This window comes from Rana temporaria, chromosome 6 (assembly GCF_905171775.1).
Source record: "Rana temporaria chromosome 6, aRanTem1.1, whole genome shotgun sequence".
Lineage (NCBI taxonomy): Eukaryota > Metazoa > Chordata > Amphibia > Anura > Ranidae > Rana > Rana temporaria.
Window position 1 is genome coordinate 24,707,600 of NC_053494.1, and position 16,324 is coordinate 24,723,923.

At 43.9% G+C, this 16,324-nt stretch overlaps 2 protein-coding genes across 2 annotated transcripts in view; one reads left to right on the forward strand and one right to left on the reverse strand.

Annotated features, from left to right (window-relative positions):
• Window positions 1-11,678, forward strand: part of LOC120943262 (testis-expressed protein 2-like) — a 57,428-nt gene extending 45,750 nt beyond the window's left edge. Inside the window, exons 9-12 of the mRNA XM_040356467.1 lie at window positions 3,926-4,066; window positions 7,707-7,919; window positions 8,699-8,819; window positions 11,404-11,678. Coding sequence (XP_040212401.1) covers window positions 3,926-4,066; window positions 7,707-7,919; window positions 8,699-8,819; window positions 11,404-11,514 — 586 coding nt within the window. The 3' untranslated portion in view covers window positions 11,515-11,678. The remainder of the gene's footprint in view (window positions 1-3,925; window positions 4,067-7,706; window positions 7,920-8,698; window positions 8,820-11,403) is intronic.
• Window positions 11,679-15,406: 3,728 nt separating this feature from the next.
• Window positions 15,407-16,324, reverse strand: part of RPL3L (ribosomal protein L3 like) — a 47,594-nt gene continuing 46,676 nt past the window's right edge. The window contains exon 10 of the mRNA XM_040356468.1: window positions 15,407-15,544. Coding sequence (XP_040212402.1) covers window positions 15,488-15,544 — 57 coding nt within the window. The 3' untranslated portion in view covers window positions 15,407-15,487. The remainder of the gene's footprint in view (window positions 15,545-16,324) is intronic.

Genomic DNA, 16,324 nt, shown 5'->3' on the forward strand with positions numbered 1-16,324 from the left:
AGTGGATGATGCCTGCGCGATGTGTGTTGCTGTTTATTTTCTTAAACAGCATTACATGTGAAAGAATGACAATGCAAGATCACAGTTGGGAGACAGTTGTCACCCTAAAACAGGATTGATCTGAACAAGGACTTCATGGCAAAAGCGCCAGATTTTTAGAAGATTATTTAAAGCTGCCATATAGAATACAATGTTCTTGTTCAATTTCCTTTAGATTTACCTTCAACTATATGGCGCAAAGGCCTGCCTGATTGCATACAAGCTGAAAGTATAAAGGTCATATTATATGATTTTGGTAAATCTAAAGGAAAATGGTACAAGAAAATTGCATAATTTATGGCCAGCCTAAAAGTTGCAGGTTTATATACAGAGATTGAAAATTACGTTTACTGTGGGCCATATTCTGAGTAAGGATACAATGGAGTATCTCAGGATACTCCATCGTATCTCTCTTTTTTGGCCCGTGTATCTATGCGACTGATTCTTAGAATCATTTTCGCATAGATACACTTAAGATCCGCCATGTGTAAGTCACTTACACTCTCGGATCTTAAATGTAATTACTGCGCCCGCCGCTAGATGGCGTTTACGTTCAGGTCTCATTTGTTTATGCAAATGAGCCTGATACGCCGATTCCCGAACGAATTTGCGTCGCGTAACCGTCGCTAACGTCATTTGCGTAAGCGTAAACTTACCCCTGCTATATGAGGGGTAAGTTTACGCAAGTCCCACGTAGGCCATGTTAAGTATGGCGTCGGGTCCGCGTCGTGTTTTTCCGTCGGCTACGTCGTTTCCCTAAGTCGTTCTTGAATACGACTTTACGTCAATGACGCACACGTCGGCGTCATTGACGTTTTACGCCGAGAACTGGAGCATGCGCACTGGGCTATTTTAAGCCCGGCGCATGCGCAGTTCGTTAGAATCGGGGGCGCGCTTGGAGATACGCGTGGCTACGCCGGGCCATTTACACTCCGCTGCCCCAAACTACGGAGCAAGTGTTTGGGGAATACAGCACTTGCTCCTGTAGGTTGGGGCGGCGGAGTGTACATGGCTTACGCGCCGCCCGCCGGAAATCTAGGAGAATATGGCCCTATGACATTAACATTTTCAAGCTTTTATGAGATTTTACTGATTTGGTTTAGATCTACAGTACTTTAAAGGGGTTGTACAGGTTTGTGTTTTTTGAATTCTATGCATTAAGGTGAAAAGATATCTGGCAATCACCAACCCCCCAAGCCCCCCGTTTTACTTACCTGAGCCCGTTCACCTGCTGTGCGTGTCCCCGGCGTCCTCTTCTCCACAGAGTCCGGGCGTTGATTGGATAGATTGATAGCAGCGCAGCTATTGGCTCCCGTTGCTGCCAATCAAATCCAATGACGCAGGGGGCGGGGCTGAGTCATACACTAGGCGTCTTTGAACGCCAAGTGTATGACTAAGGAGCGCGCCCGCAAGGTAACCCCCTTTGGAAGAGCTTTTCTCCAAGGGGGTTACCTAATGTGGGGAGGAGCCGCGAGAGCCGCCGAGGGACCCCAGAAGAAGATGTTCGTGGCCACTCTGTGCAAAACGAACTGCACAGTGGAGGTAAGTATGACATGTTTCTTATTTAAAAAAAAAAAATCACATTTTTACAACCCCTTTAACTATTTTGTGCAATATTTAGGAATGATCAAGTGGCTCTTTGCTATTGCAGAGGGCCGGAATGTCGGCTGCTCTGTTTGCTCTCCATTAAACTGTTGAGCTGACATAGAAATAGAGCAGGGGCTGTGATCAGGCAGGCAGCAACCCGACGAGAAACAATGCACAGGCTAAAACAATGCCTGCATCATCTGCAAGGGGATAATTAGTGCTGGATGGAGGCGTACATCCCACAGCACAGAGCGAGAGGGGTGGAGGACGTACCTGTCACGTCAGGCGGCCTAATATTGCAAGATGCATTGCAATGGTTTACATAACCATGATAAAAATAAAATGGAAAAAAGCTAAGAAGATGAGGGCAAGGATAAAAGGGGTTAATTAGATGATAGCTAGCAAACAAGTGTTTATTAACAATATATATATATATATATATATATACCGTATTTATCGGCGTATACCGCGCACTTTTTTGCCCTGAAAATCAGGGCAAAATCGTGGGTGCGCGGTATACGCCGATACCCCATTTCCCGCGCCGAGTTTTGAATACTGCACCGACATATACCGAGCGCAGTACACTCGGGTATAGTCGGCCAGTCTCGGCTCCTTCCGCGCTCACGTCCTGGACGTACAGGACGTCAGCGCGAGAGTTGCCGAGCATTGCCGACAATACACGAGTGTACTGCGCTCTGTATATGTCAGCGCAGTATTCAAACTCGGCGCGGGAAACGAGCGGGGAGGACGCCGGACCCGATGAAGAGGACACCCGAAGCCGCAGACAGACGCCGGACCCGACGAAGAGGACACCCGAAGCCGCAGAAGGACGCCGGACCTGACGGAGAGGACACCCGAAGCCGCAGACGGACGAGGCCGCCGATGGACGCCGCACAAGACACCAAAACTGTAAGTACAAAAAAAACTTTTTTTCCACAGGATTCGGGGCAACTTTAGGGGTGCGCGGTATACGCGGGAGCGCGTTATACCGCGATAACACCGGTATATATTAAACTTTACTAGTTTGCAACAGTCCCATTTGGAATCATAGTACAGAACAAGCCTGTGATCTAGTAGCATTCCTCCCACTGTCCTCCAATGCAGGGAGCATTTCTCCCATTGACCACCAATGTAAGAAACATTCCACCCATTGACCACCAATGTAAGGAGCATTACTCCTATTGACCACCAATGTAAGAAACATTCCACCCATTGACCACCAATGTAAGGAGCATTCCTCCCATTGACCACCAATGTAAGAAACATTCCACCCATTGGCCGCCAATGTAAGGAGCATTCCTCCTATTGACCACCAATGTAAGAAACATTCCACCCATGGACCACCAATGTAAGGAGCATTCCTCCTATTGACCACCAATGTATTTTTTGTACAATTTTTCATTCAAGGGGGCATGGCGGGGGGGGGGGGGTCCTATGCCTACATACTTTTGCTTATAGGTGTTACTCACTTCCATCTCAAAAAGTTGTGAGGTATGGAAGGTCATTATGTTGTTACATATATACAGGGCTTTTTTTCCCTCAAACAATAGGTGCTGGAACTCAACCATGACCCCCCAAAACCCCTCCCCCTACACACACCCTCCAAATCACATCAAATAGTGGGTGTGGTTAGTCAAATTTCACAAACAGTAGGAGGGTCTTAAAGGGGCATTAAATACCAAGATTGCATTACATACAGAGTGCAGAGTTGAGGGGGGTTACACACAGAGTTCAGAACTGTCACTTGTAAACACAGAAACCGGACTTCTGTGTTTACGGGCGATTGAGGTGAGCAGCCCCCCCAAGGGTCTGAGCCAGAGGTGGTGGAACTGAGTTCCACAAAGTTCCCCTTGAAAAAAAGCCCTACATATATAAAAGGTAAAATGAACACAGCTGGAAAGGGTACTCAGATCTCCCTCCCATCCTGGTCATGTGACAATGACCCAGGGCGCTAATCATAAGATTTTTTTTTTAAGTGGATGATCAGAGGATTGGATGGCTCTGTCTGAACCATAGTCCCATACGCCTCTTCAACAGAAACCAAATGGCCTCTGATGCAGAATTTGGGTCATGTGATCAGCAGAGGCAGAAATTGGATCTCATGCTCTGCTGGGGTTTTTCGCCTTCCTCTGGATCAACTGTGGGTATAGAATTGGGTATATATGATTGTATGATATTATTATTATTTTATTTTTTTATGGTTGAACTGGATGGACTTGTGTCTTTTTTCAACCTGACTAACTATGTAACTATATGAAATAAAGTTTAATACATTTAAAAAATGTATTTTTATTGTCAGAGCAATGATGCCAAGAGCCAGGATTTTCACAGATAGTGATGAAGAGTCCTCGAGCGCTGGCTCATCAGAAGATGAAGAGATCCCAGCAGCAGAAACACAGGGAACTCTGGGAGACAGAGCAAACCCAAACAATACTGACAGGTACAGTAAATCACAATATGGTCTGTATGGGGGAAATATTTTTATTTTGGTTAAGTTGGTCCTATTGTCCAGATAATTCAATATCATACATTCCACCAGGATAATCAGTCCTAACTATGGCTTATAAAGAGATTTGGCTTAGTGAAATGGTTATGGTTGTGCAAATTATATTCAGGATTGGCCAAGGTTTGGGTAATATAAGGTTGTGTAGGTAGAAAGTAAGGGGGTAATCCACAAAAGGGATACGCCGGCGTATCTACTGATACGCCGTCGTATCCCTGTTTCTATCTATGGAACTGATCCACAGAATCAGTTTACCATAGATAGGCAGAAGATCCGACATGTGTAATTGAATTACACTGTCGGATCTTAAGGATGCAATTCTAGGCCGGCCGCTAGGTGGCGAGGCCATTGCGGCCGGCCTAGAATATGCAAATGAACACTTACGGCGATCCACGAACTTTCCGACGGGCCCGTCGCTCTAAATCTACGTTGTTTACGTCGAGTTACGCCGCGTAAAACCAGGGCTGAGCCCTAGTTCTCTTAAGCCATGTTAAGTATGGCCGTCGTTCCCGCGTCGAAATTTAAATTCTACGTCGTTTGCGTAAGACGTTCGTGAATGGCGCTGGACGCCATTTACGTTAACGTCTAAGCAAATGACGTCGGAGCGACGTCAGTTAGCGCAATGCACGTCGGGTAAGTTACCCGACGGAGCATGCGCAGTACGTCCGGCGCGGGAGCGCGCCTAATTTAAATGGGACTCGCCCCATTAGATTCAGCACGCCTTGCGCCGGACACATTTAAGTTACACCGCCGCAAATTTCAAGCTAAGTGCTTTGTGGATCGGGCACTTAGGGAGAAATTTTGCGGCGGTGTAACTTAAATCGGAAGATTTAAGTTGCGCCCGATATTTGTGGATTTGGCCCTAAATGAATAAACCTCCCAGTATTGCTATAACTAGACTGCAGCTAGAGGGAGCGCTATTGATTTGTAGTGTGACTTCAGGAGACTGAAAACCAACAAGTTCACATTAAACTTGGAAAGCAAGTGAGCAGCAGTGTTTTGTGTCTCCTCTTTGATACAGATACTGAAGGCTGCATCTTTGTCATACCTTGCACTCAGATCACTGATAATCCTGTAACATGTGGGGGCTCGTCCGGGATAAAAAAAAGGGACAGATTTCAGGGAGACTGTACAAAACACTGTTGCTCACTTGTTGGTTTTCAGTCTCCTGAAGGCATACTACAAATCATTAGAGCTCCCTCTAGCTGCCACTGGAAGGTTTATTCGTGTACTTCTACATGGGGCTTTTGCGTTGGTTTTTAGAAATGTTGGAAGATACATTTTACAGAAGCAAGATCTGCTCTCTACATCAAACAGGAAGGAATAGCAACTGGACTCCAAAAAGCAAGGAGGCCTAAGAAGATGTATGGAACCAGTGGTCACATTATCTATGAAGCGATAGATTACTTTAACATTTCATAGAAAAAACTGCAGTTACAGACATGGGATAAAAAAGTAGTCGATGGAGAATGTTGTCTATGAAACATGACTGTTAAACTCAGGGGTCTGGTCAATTTTCCTTCATCTGAGCTTTATAACTTCCACTGCAACTTAACCTCTTTCCCACCGGGCTTGTTTTTCAGATTCGGTGTTTACGAGACTAAAACAGTTTTTTTTTGCTAGAAAATTACTTAAAACCCCCAAACATTATATATTTTTTTTCTAACACCCTAGAGAATAAAATGGCAGTCATTGCAATACTTTTTGTCACACCGTATTTGCGCAGCGGTCTTACAAGTGCACTTTTTTTGGAAAAAATTAATTAAAAAATAAGACAACAATAAATTTGGCCCAATTTTTTTACATATTGTGCAAGATAATCTTACGCCGAGTAAAATGATACCCAACATGTCACGCTCGTGGCATGGCGTCAAAGTTTTACCCTTAAAAATCTCGATAGGCGACATTTAAAAAATTCTATAGGTTGCATTTTTTGAGCTATAGAGTAGCTCTAGGGCTATAATTATTGCTCTCGCTCTAACGATCGTGGCGATACCTCACTTGTGTGGTTTGAACACCGTTTTCATATGCGGGCGCTACTCGGGTATGCGTTCGCTTCTGTGCGCGAGCTCGTCGGGACGGGGCGCTTTAAAAACTTTATTTTTTTGTTTTCTTATTTATTTTTATTTAGTTAATAATTTTTTACACTGAAATAAAAAAAAAATGATCACTTTTATTCCTATTACAAGGAATGTAAACATCCCTTGTAATAGAAAAAAGCATGACAGGTCCTCTTAAATATGAGATCTGGGGGTCAAAAAGACCTCACATCTCATATTTAGACTTAAATGCAAAAAAAGAAAAAAAAATTTAAACTGTCATTTTTTCAAATGACAAAAAAAAAAAATGTTGCTTTAAGACGCTGGGCGGGACTGACGTTTTGACGTCACTTCCGCCCAGCAGAACTATGGGGACGGGTGAAGGAAATTTTTCCTTCGCTCGCAACCCCAGTCACTTGCCGAACAGTCCCGATCACCTCCGCCGCTACCGACGGCTCCGGTAAGCGGCGGAGGGCGCGGGAGAGCGGCGGGAGGGGGGGCCCCTCTCCCGCTACCGATAACGGCGATCTCGCGGCGAATCCGCCGCGGAGACCGCCGTTATCGTGTACACCACCGCCCACTGAAAAGATGGATACCTCGGTTGTGGCAGCAGCTGCTGCCGTTACCGAGATATCCATCTTTAAAAACAGGACGTCTTTTGGACATGGGGCGGTGGTCAAGAGGTTAATCACAATGCTTCCAGGTCGGACTGAGTCATCATGTCACATGACTCTTTGCTGTTACTCCTTGCTCTTATGGTATGATGAATGTAGGATCACATAGAGGCTCCTGCTTTGGCCAGAGAACACAGCCTACTTTTTCCCAAGCTTAGACTAAGACCCCTTTCACACTGGGGCGTTTTTCGGGCGTTTTTTAGGCGCTTTGGCGTTTAAAAAAAAGCCTGTAAAGCGCCTGAAAGAAGCCTCATCTGCAATCCCAATGTGAAAGCCCAAGTGCTTTCAGAGGCCTTTCACACTGCCAGCGCCCGAAAAACGCTGGTAAAGCGCTGCTAAGACCCTTTTCACACTGAGGCGCTTTTCAGGCGCTTTGGCGTTAAAAAAAGCTTCCTCAATGGGAAGGGGGCTTTAGGAGCGGTGTATTAACCGCTCCTAAAGCGCTGCAAAGAAGCTGCATGCAGGACTTTTTTTGACGCCCTGCCAGCTCAGCGCCTCAGTGTGAAAGCACTCAGGCTTTCACATTGGGATTGCAGATGCAGCTTCTTTCAGGCGCTTTTTTTAACGCTAAGACCACTTTCACACTGGGGTGTTTTTCAGGCGCTTTAGTGTGAAAGCACTCGAGCTTTCACATTGGGATTGCAGATGCAGCTTCTTTCAGGCGTTTTACAGGCGCTTTTTTTAACGCTAAAGCGCTTGAAAAATGCCCCAGTGTAAAAGGGCCCTAAGGGTCCTTCAGAAAATATCCCCACTACAGAGGATATTGTCAACTGCAGGAACCTATCTAGCATGCCAACCAAGTGCAGAAGATTGATTTTACGTTTTAAATTGGGTTCTCTTCATAGCTGACTCTCCTTTTTGCAGCTTCCCAGGTGGGAACAGTACCAGCCGGAAAATTCTTCGCTTTGTAGATAAGATCGCCAAGTCACGATACTTCCAAAGGGCAACAGAAAATGAGTACATTAAAAGGAAGATGGAGGAAATGTCCAATACCCCTCTGCTGCTGACTGTGGAGCTCCAGGAGCTGGAAGGAACCTTGGCCATCAATATCCCCCCTCCCCCCACTGACCGCATATGGTAAGATCTCAATATGTAACTTTGCTATTGATCAGTTGTGACAAGTTTTTACTGTAACTATATCAGAGTTAAAGTTCCAGAGATGAGCATTCTGCATTATGCTGGATGACGACTTGTCTGTTAAAGCGGAGTTCCAGCCACAATTTCACTTTTTAAATATAAATACCCCTGCAATACACAAGCTTAATGTATTCTAGTAAAGTTAGTCTGTAAATTAAGGTCCATTTTGTTAGGTTGTTACAGCATTTAGACACTTTATAAAATAGAAATTGACTGGGGCCATCTTAAGTGTGGGCATCATGAAGCCAGACTGTATGACTTCCTGGATTTCAGCCTTGCAAATCTCGCACATGCTCAGTGCTGCACAAGCAGTGTCAGATCAGGTTTCAGCACCTGTGCTGTCCAAGTCACATCATTCTTTGAGACTGGGGAGTGCACAGACTCCTGGAAAGTTACACACACTACATTCCCAGAAGTCTGTGCGGTGTAGGTTAGGAAGCATTAAGCACCTAGGTGCAGGAAATGGGAAGATTAACTATTCTGCCTAGCAACAACACTTTGAAGGCATCTAAAAAAAAAAAAAAAATCGTAAAGGACTAATGAATTTTTTTTTAAACTACTGATGTAATGTTATATTTATGGGTGGAACTCCACTTTAATTAGCTATCTTCCATACTTAAGATTTTTCCAATAGTTTAGACTTGACTTTCTTTCTATGTTTTCCTGCTGTGTTGATTAGAGTTCACATTCGAAATATCAATCATCAACATATATTGTAGGTACAGTTTCCGATCACCGCCACAAGTGGAGATGAAGGTTGTCCCAAAGCTTGGAGAACGAGAAGTCACATTTATGCATGTCACTGAATGGATAGAGAAGAAACTACAAGATGAGTTCCAGGTACCCAACTTCTAATATAACACGTCTACCAAAATTGCATGTACACTGACTTCATTGTGAAAATCTATATAGGTGCCATTTCTGTAATTAATAGTGAATAAAAAGTATAGAGGAAACTTTGTGAAAGTAAAGTAAATAAATAAAAGAAGCTTTTGGCTGGAGATCTGCTTGGGCATTTAAAGCCCAACTTAAAGTAGAACTACTATAGAGGCAAAACTTTTTTTTCATTTTGGATAGAGAAAGGGGAGGTAATAACCCCTGTAAGGTTTAGATTTGCCATCTTTGTCTCATTGGGGAGATTAACCTTCACTTCCTGTCCCCCATAGCTAAACAGTAGTGAATGGAAATCCAGCAAATTAAGGGAATCTCTTGGGGATCCCCAGATAATGTCTCCATTGGAAGATTTCCCCTCTGTTACTTTTCTGGGGATAACCCAAAATTTGGGATTTTCTTTTACTTTCAATGATAATGGTCAACAGGAAAAAGAAATAGAGAGGGTGAATCTGCCTAACAAGGGGACAGACAGCAAAAAAAACTGTCAGGTGTTATAATTCATCTCCCCACTATTTTAAACTATAAAAAAAAGTTTTGCCTTTATTTATATTTTAACTGTCAGTCTAAAGTTGGCCAGATTTTGATCAACGTGTGTGCTCCCCAGTGCGAAAGAAGCCGATTGTTTAAAAAAGACTCTCTGTGTGGAAGCAGTGGTCTCCCTGCAAAGATCTGATATACCAAAAGCTGAGTCAGGGCTCAAGGTCTACAATCAGCAGAGAGCAAGAGCTTTGCTGATTTGTGAGTTCTAGTTTTGGCTCAGCAAGGGTGTGTTAGATATCTGTGAGTAATAATAAAACAGTTGTTTGTAGGTATTCCACCACCGGTAAAAAAGAGAGGCTTACCAGATATGTTGAACCCAACTAGGCATACGCCCAATGAGTCCCAGGGGAGGAAAGTATATCAGCATACACAGCTTCCAATGTAGACATAAGAGGCAGAAGACCGTCACAATATTGTTGCCAGTAGGGTTCAACCAAGGATGCAGTGACACAAACTCAAAGGCAATTCATCCAAATAATAAATCGGAAGAAGGAGAGAAAATAGGCCACATAGTGTGATACCATTTCAACAAGAAACATTTATTGTAAAAAATGGACACTCACATTTGAGAAGATATTAAAAGCATGTAGATAAAATCAAATGACGCAGTGGCATCAGCAGAGCCCGTCCCAACGTTTTGTCCTAAAAAGGCATCCTCTGGGGGATGCTCTGCTTGGCTCCGGTGCCCCCCCCCCCACCTCATGCGGTACTGCAAGCCCCATTAGCTTGAATTCTGGTCGTTTTGGAAAAACAACACTCGCAATTCTTTAACCACTTGCTTACTGGGCACAGTCTCCTCTGCCTCTCAGACCCCTCTCCTCTGCCTCTCAGACCCCCCTCCTCTGCCTCTCAGACCCCCCTCCTTTGCCTCGCAGACCCCCCTCCTCTGCCTCTCAGACCCCCCTCCTCTGCCTCTCAGACCCCCCTCCTTTGCCTCGCAGACCCCTCTCCTCTGCCTCTCAGACCCCCCTCCTCTGCCTCTCAGACCCCTCTCCTCTGCCTCTCAGACCCCTCTCCTCTGTCTCTCAGACAGAGGATGGATGGAAAGTGACACACTGAATCTGGTGGCAGGGGATGGGTGGCAAGTGACACACTGAATCTGATGGCAAGGGACGGGTGGCAAGTGACACGCTGAATCTGGTGGCAGGGGACGGGTGCCAATTGATACGCTGAATCTGAAGACAGGTGACAATGGCAAGTGACATGCTGAATCTGGTGGCAGGTGACAGTGGCAAGTGACACGCTGAATCTGGAGGCAGGTGACGGTGGCAAGTGACACGCTGAATCTGGAGGCAGTTGACGGTGGCAAGTGACATGCTGAATCTGGGGGGCAGGTGACAGTGGCAAGTGACACGCTGAATCTGGAGGCAGTTGACAGTGGCAAGTGACAGGCTGACACGCTGTAAAGTAGGTTCGTAAATTGGGGCTTGTAGGGGCCCCATAGCATTACTTTGCCCAGGGGCCCATGATGCTATCAAGATGGCCCTGTTTGACAATGTTTCGGGGCTCCAAGAAGTTAAAAAAATGTGCTTGTCTCTCAAAAAGCTTGTTAACTGAGTTACTCGTAAACCGAGGTTCTGCGGTATATTTAACTAATTTAAAGTATAAGTTCACTTCAATTGGTCTTTACCATGAAAAAATATGTCTAATGCTAAGACATCTCTATTTATAAATTTTTTTGCAAATAACACTCTATTCAGGCAAGATTGCTCTGGCAAAGATTTAAAAAAAATTCTGTGTTCCAGTGAAATTGGTTTGACTAATAAACATGTTCTAGTATGTTTGCACCTAGCGAATGAACGGGCTCACATGGCCATAATCTATCATTCATACAGTGAAAATCTCAATGTTCAGCAATACAATAGGCAATTTTTAACCATTATTGATAGTATGATAGATTCCAATTTTTGCTCTAAGTATTGTATTGTATTTATGGAAAGTAATATACTTGGCTTTTAAGCTGTGTCCTTTTTTTCCCCCCCAATGGCAGAAAATCTTAGTGATGCCAAACATGGATGACTTGTACTTTCCTATAATGCAGTCTGCAGTGGATAATACAGGGCCAACACAAATTGACCCCTCCAAGCCAGGACTCTTATGAACTTGTAACAGGAGCCTTCTGGTCAAGCAAACGCACAAGATTGGGATGCACAGAGAACTCTGGGCAGTCTAAGAGTAATTTAGAAGGACAAATGACACCTACTGCACTATATCATGGATCCATTGATGAAGAAAGTTCATTTCAGACCACAAAAATGATTACAAACCATTGTAGAAGGAAATCATTATAGAAGGACCAGTAGAAGGAAACCATTGTAGAAGGACCAGTAGAAGGAAACCATTGTAGAAGGACCAGTAGAAGGAAACCATTGTAGAAGGACCAGTAGAAGGAAACCATTGTAGAAGGACCAGTAGAAGGAAACCATTGTAGAAGGATCAGTAGAAGGAAATCATTATAGAAGGACCAGTAGAAGGAAATCATTATAGAAGGACCAGTAGAAGGAAACCATTGTAGAAGGACCAGTAGAAGGACCTTATTCCAGAGCAGGCTACAACAACATGGCACTGTGATACCTGCTATGGTTTTCTCTGTGGGATAATTATGTAAAATAATGTAGAACATGGGGAGGTAGATGTGTTACCCATATCACATTCCCATTTCTAGATCAGGACAAGAATGAAATATTTCATCAGCCACTAGGAGAGTCCCAGTCCAGACACCTTTCTTATGAGTCTCTGTTGGTATTTCCACCATGGTAGCTGAGGGATACAGTAAGTATAAAATTGGCATTATGGCAATTTGCTAAAATCGGTACATACAAAATCTGGTGCAGCTCTGCATAGAAAACAATCAGCTTCCAGGTTTTATTGTCAAAGCCTAATTGATTAAGCTTAAAGCGGGGGTTCACCCGAAAAACTAATTTTTAACATTAGATTGAGGCTAATTGTGGGAAGCACAATCGGGTGTTTTTTTTTAAAATCAATGCAGTACTTACCGTTTTAGAGATGGATGTTCTCCGCGGCTTCCGGGTATGGTCTGCGGGACTGGGCGTTCCTATTTGATTGACAGCCTTCCGACCGTCGCATACAGCGCGTCACGAGTTGCCGAAAGTAGCCGTACGTTGGTGCGCAGGCGCCGTATAGAGCCGCACCGACGTTTGGCTTCTTTCGGCAACTCGTGACGCGCTGTATGCGACGGTCGGAAGGCTGTCAATCAAATAGGAACGCCCAGTCCCGCAGGCCATACCCGGGAGCCGCGGAGAACATCTATCTCTAAAACGGTAAGTACGGCATTGATTTTTAAAAAAACACCCGATTCTGCTTCCCACAATTAGCCTCAATCTAATGTTAAAAAAAAAAAATCGGGTGATCCCCCGCTTTAAGTTAGAAGCTGATTGGTTAATATGCACAGCTGCATCAGATTGTGTGTACTCCTGTGTTAAGCAGTCCATACACGGTCGAATTTCGAAAAAAATATATATTTTCAAAATGAGAACGTTGGTTTTTTTGGGATCCGATGGCACCACCATTGATTTTTCGAAATTTCGCAGACCAAACCTTCAATTTTACCTCATGTTGCTACAGAATTTTTTTTTTCGTGGCCGGGAATCTTCTTTTCTCTCCGGGAATTTTCCGTTCTTTCACATGCGCATTTTTTTTTCTATTACATTTCTCGCACGATTCTCCCATCATTGATTAGAAAATCGTTTGTTTTTCAAAAAAATTAGAATATGTCCGATTCCTCAGATTTTATTGCCGCACGAAAATCGTCTGTTGCTGCAGCCCACTAATGATGTGAAATTCATACGAAAATTCTTCGATACGATTTTCGTATGAAAATTCTTTTGAAATTCGAACCGTGTATGGCCGGCATTAGTATATCCCCCCTTATGTGTCTCTATTCTCTTATAAACATAGTAGTTCCGTTTTTTGTTTTTTTTTACTACTTCATACAGGTAGACATTTATGTGTAAAGAACAGAGATTATGGCAGCCAAACGCCATTTAGCTTTCAGTAGGATAAAATGACAAACCTAAGTAAAGCTACCATTGTATTGGTCAAATTCAGTTGATGCACAGGACCATTCTACATACTGTTGTGCGCATTCAATAAAGAGGTTAAAGGTTACTGATCAGATCTCAGTTTACTGTAGTCAAATCACTAAGGTAAGGTACTTCATATTGCCTTTATACTTTGTACTATCATGCTGACTTTGCCTGTATAACTTTTGTTCATAGGGATCAAGCACTGAGTCCTTTCTCTCACACTCTAATGCCGCGTACACACGATCGGAATTTCTGATGAAAAAAGTCCGATGGACTTTTTTCATCAGAAATTCCGATCCTGTGTGGGCCCCATCAGCTTTTTTCCATCTGTGTTTAGAAATAGAACATGTTTTTTTTTTTCCCGATGGAAAAAAAAAACGATAGGAAATTCCTATCGTCTGTGTGCAACTATGACGGAGAAAAAACCCACGCATGCTCAGAATGAAGTCGACGCATGCTCGGATGCATTGAAATTAATTTTTCTCGGCTCGTCGTAGTGTTTTACGTCACCGCCTTTTGGACGGTCGGAATTTAGTCTGACAGTGTGTATGCAAGACTGATGGAAGTCTGCTTCGTCGGAATTCCGACGGAAAATTCCATTGTTTTTTTTTTATTCCATCGGAAATTTCGAACGAACTAGCGGACGAACGGTCAGCTAGTGTGAAAGGACCCTTAAAACCAGTGGTCATCAACCCTGTCCTCAGGCCAGGTTTGCGAGATAACAAATACATCCTAGGTGATATCATTTGCTGCTCAGTGATTACAGTATTCTAATCTGCATCTCCCCAAGGTAATACATACAATCTGGCTTGTTAGTGGGCCCTGAGGACAGGGTTGATGACCACTGCTCTAAACTCAACTGCCTAGAAACGACTATAAACGACCCTGTGTACATGTACTGATAAGATATCATAGAGGAGAGTTCAGGGGCAGCTGAAAAAAATGCCCAACTGCTCCTAAACGTCCGTTTACCAGCAGCAGCGTACATGAGGCCTTCTAATACATCTGAAGAAATGGAAAGAGGGAGTCAGATTCATTACTATGGGAAAAATTGTCTGAGATAGTGCTTCCAGCACAATGATACATTATTTATAGTTTTATAATAGGTACTCCCCTATGTAGAATACATAAATGGAAAGACTGGACTGGGGGCATTTGCCTCCTGGGCCAGTACTAATGAGATTCGTTGAGCTGGTGGCCCTAAGCAAAACTTCAGCACTCAGATAGGCTTTGGAACCTCAGTCAGTGACACAAGGTGGTGGGTGTTATATACTGTAGATACCTGCGGTATGTCCAGACCTGGGATCACAGCATGTGGCAGAGGGAAGTCTTCCAGCACCAACTTACCCTGAAAATCTGAGATGTCATGTGACCAAACTCGGAGAGTCCCTTGGGGTCCCCTGCAACTCAAAGCCCCTTGGGGTACCTTTTCCTTCTACTGGAGAGTCGCAAAGTAAGCTGATTCTGGAAGATGCCAAAAGATGTTTCCCAATTAACCATGTTATTTAGGAACACCCAGCCTTTGTCATACCCACCAACCAACGAGTCGTCTCATTTTTAATATATGCTTTAATTAGCCCAGAAATATGTCCCTACCATTAAAGGGCTAGTTGGTTGGGTTTAGCCCTCCAGGCCAAAGGTTACCAGTTCTCCCTGCTTCAGTATTTCTGAAGTTATAGCAATTCAACACTAAAGCAAAAGAAAAGTAATAATGGTGCTGGTAAATCAACCAATTAGATGTTAGCTTTGCTACATGGAATAATTGACAGCTGGAATGCAACTGGTTTCTGTGGTAGACTATTTACTTTCTTCTTCATATAACATGGTTCCAGTACTGGGACTTATAAAGGAAGGCCGATCGCTCAAACACAGCGTGGCACTCTATTTAACTCGATCACTCGAATATTGTAGCTTTCAAATTTGCCAATAAAATCAGGCAAAATAATATTACAATAAAGACATCATTCTAATGAGCATTTTATTGTCATGACATCTCTTAAATCATAAACCCATGACTAGCCATAACATTTAAAGATCTTCAGCAACCTCCGGCATGCCTTTTATGAGATGTTTCTTCTGAGGTCCCTGTAAAAAAGGAGGAATATATGATATGTTTCTCCAAAAACCTTATGGAACAGTAACAATCCAGATAGTTACTATATCAGGCATGTTATACAGCACAGCACTTGTGGCGTGTCATTTGGCCCCCTGTATCACCTGTAATACCTGTCTGATCCTGCCTGGCTATGCCCTTCCCCTGTACGCTGACCATGATATATCGGGGCTGCTGAGCCCTGACACTGTTGTCAGTATTTGTGTTTCCGTCAGCTGCAGCCTTCTATCTGTCTCCTGTGTCCTCTCCTCCATCATCTCCCCCATCCCCTCTATGACTGTCTACTCGTGTCAGTGCCCCCTGCTCCTGCTCCTGCTGCTCTCATATTTACAAGCTCCCATCCTCTCTGTATTAGAACAATAGGTTCCCTTGTGTTTGTGTTATATCATAAATATGCTTATCTGTACTGATAACACACCATCTTCCAAATCCTCTAAAATGTATGTAGCAATACACGTTATCCTCAAAGTGTATAAATATCCTTAAAGAGGAGGTCCAGCCCCCCCACGAAAAATGTAAAGTCAGCAGCTACAAATACTGCAGCTGCTGACTTTTAATATATGGACACTTACCTGTCCAGGGAGCCTGCAATGTCGGCACCCCAGCCGATCTTCGGATCAGCTGTCAGGTGCAGCCACTGCCATTCCTGGTAAGGAAACCTGACAGTGAAGCCTTTCATCTTCACAGCTGGTTCCCTACTGCGCATCCATGAAGCGCGCTGCGCTTTCTAATTGGTCCGGCGGCGGAGGAAG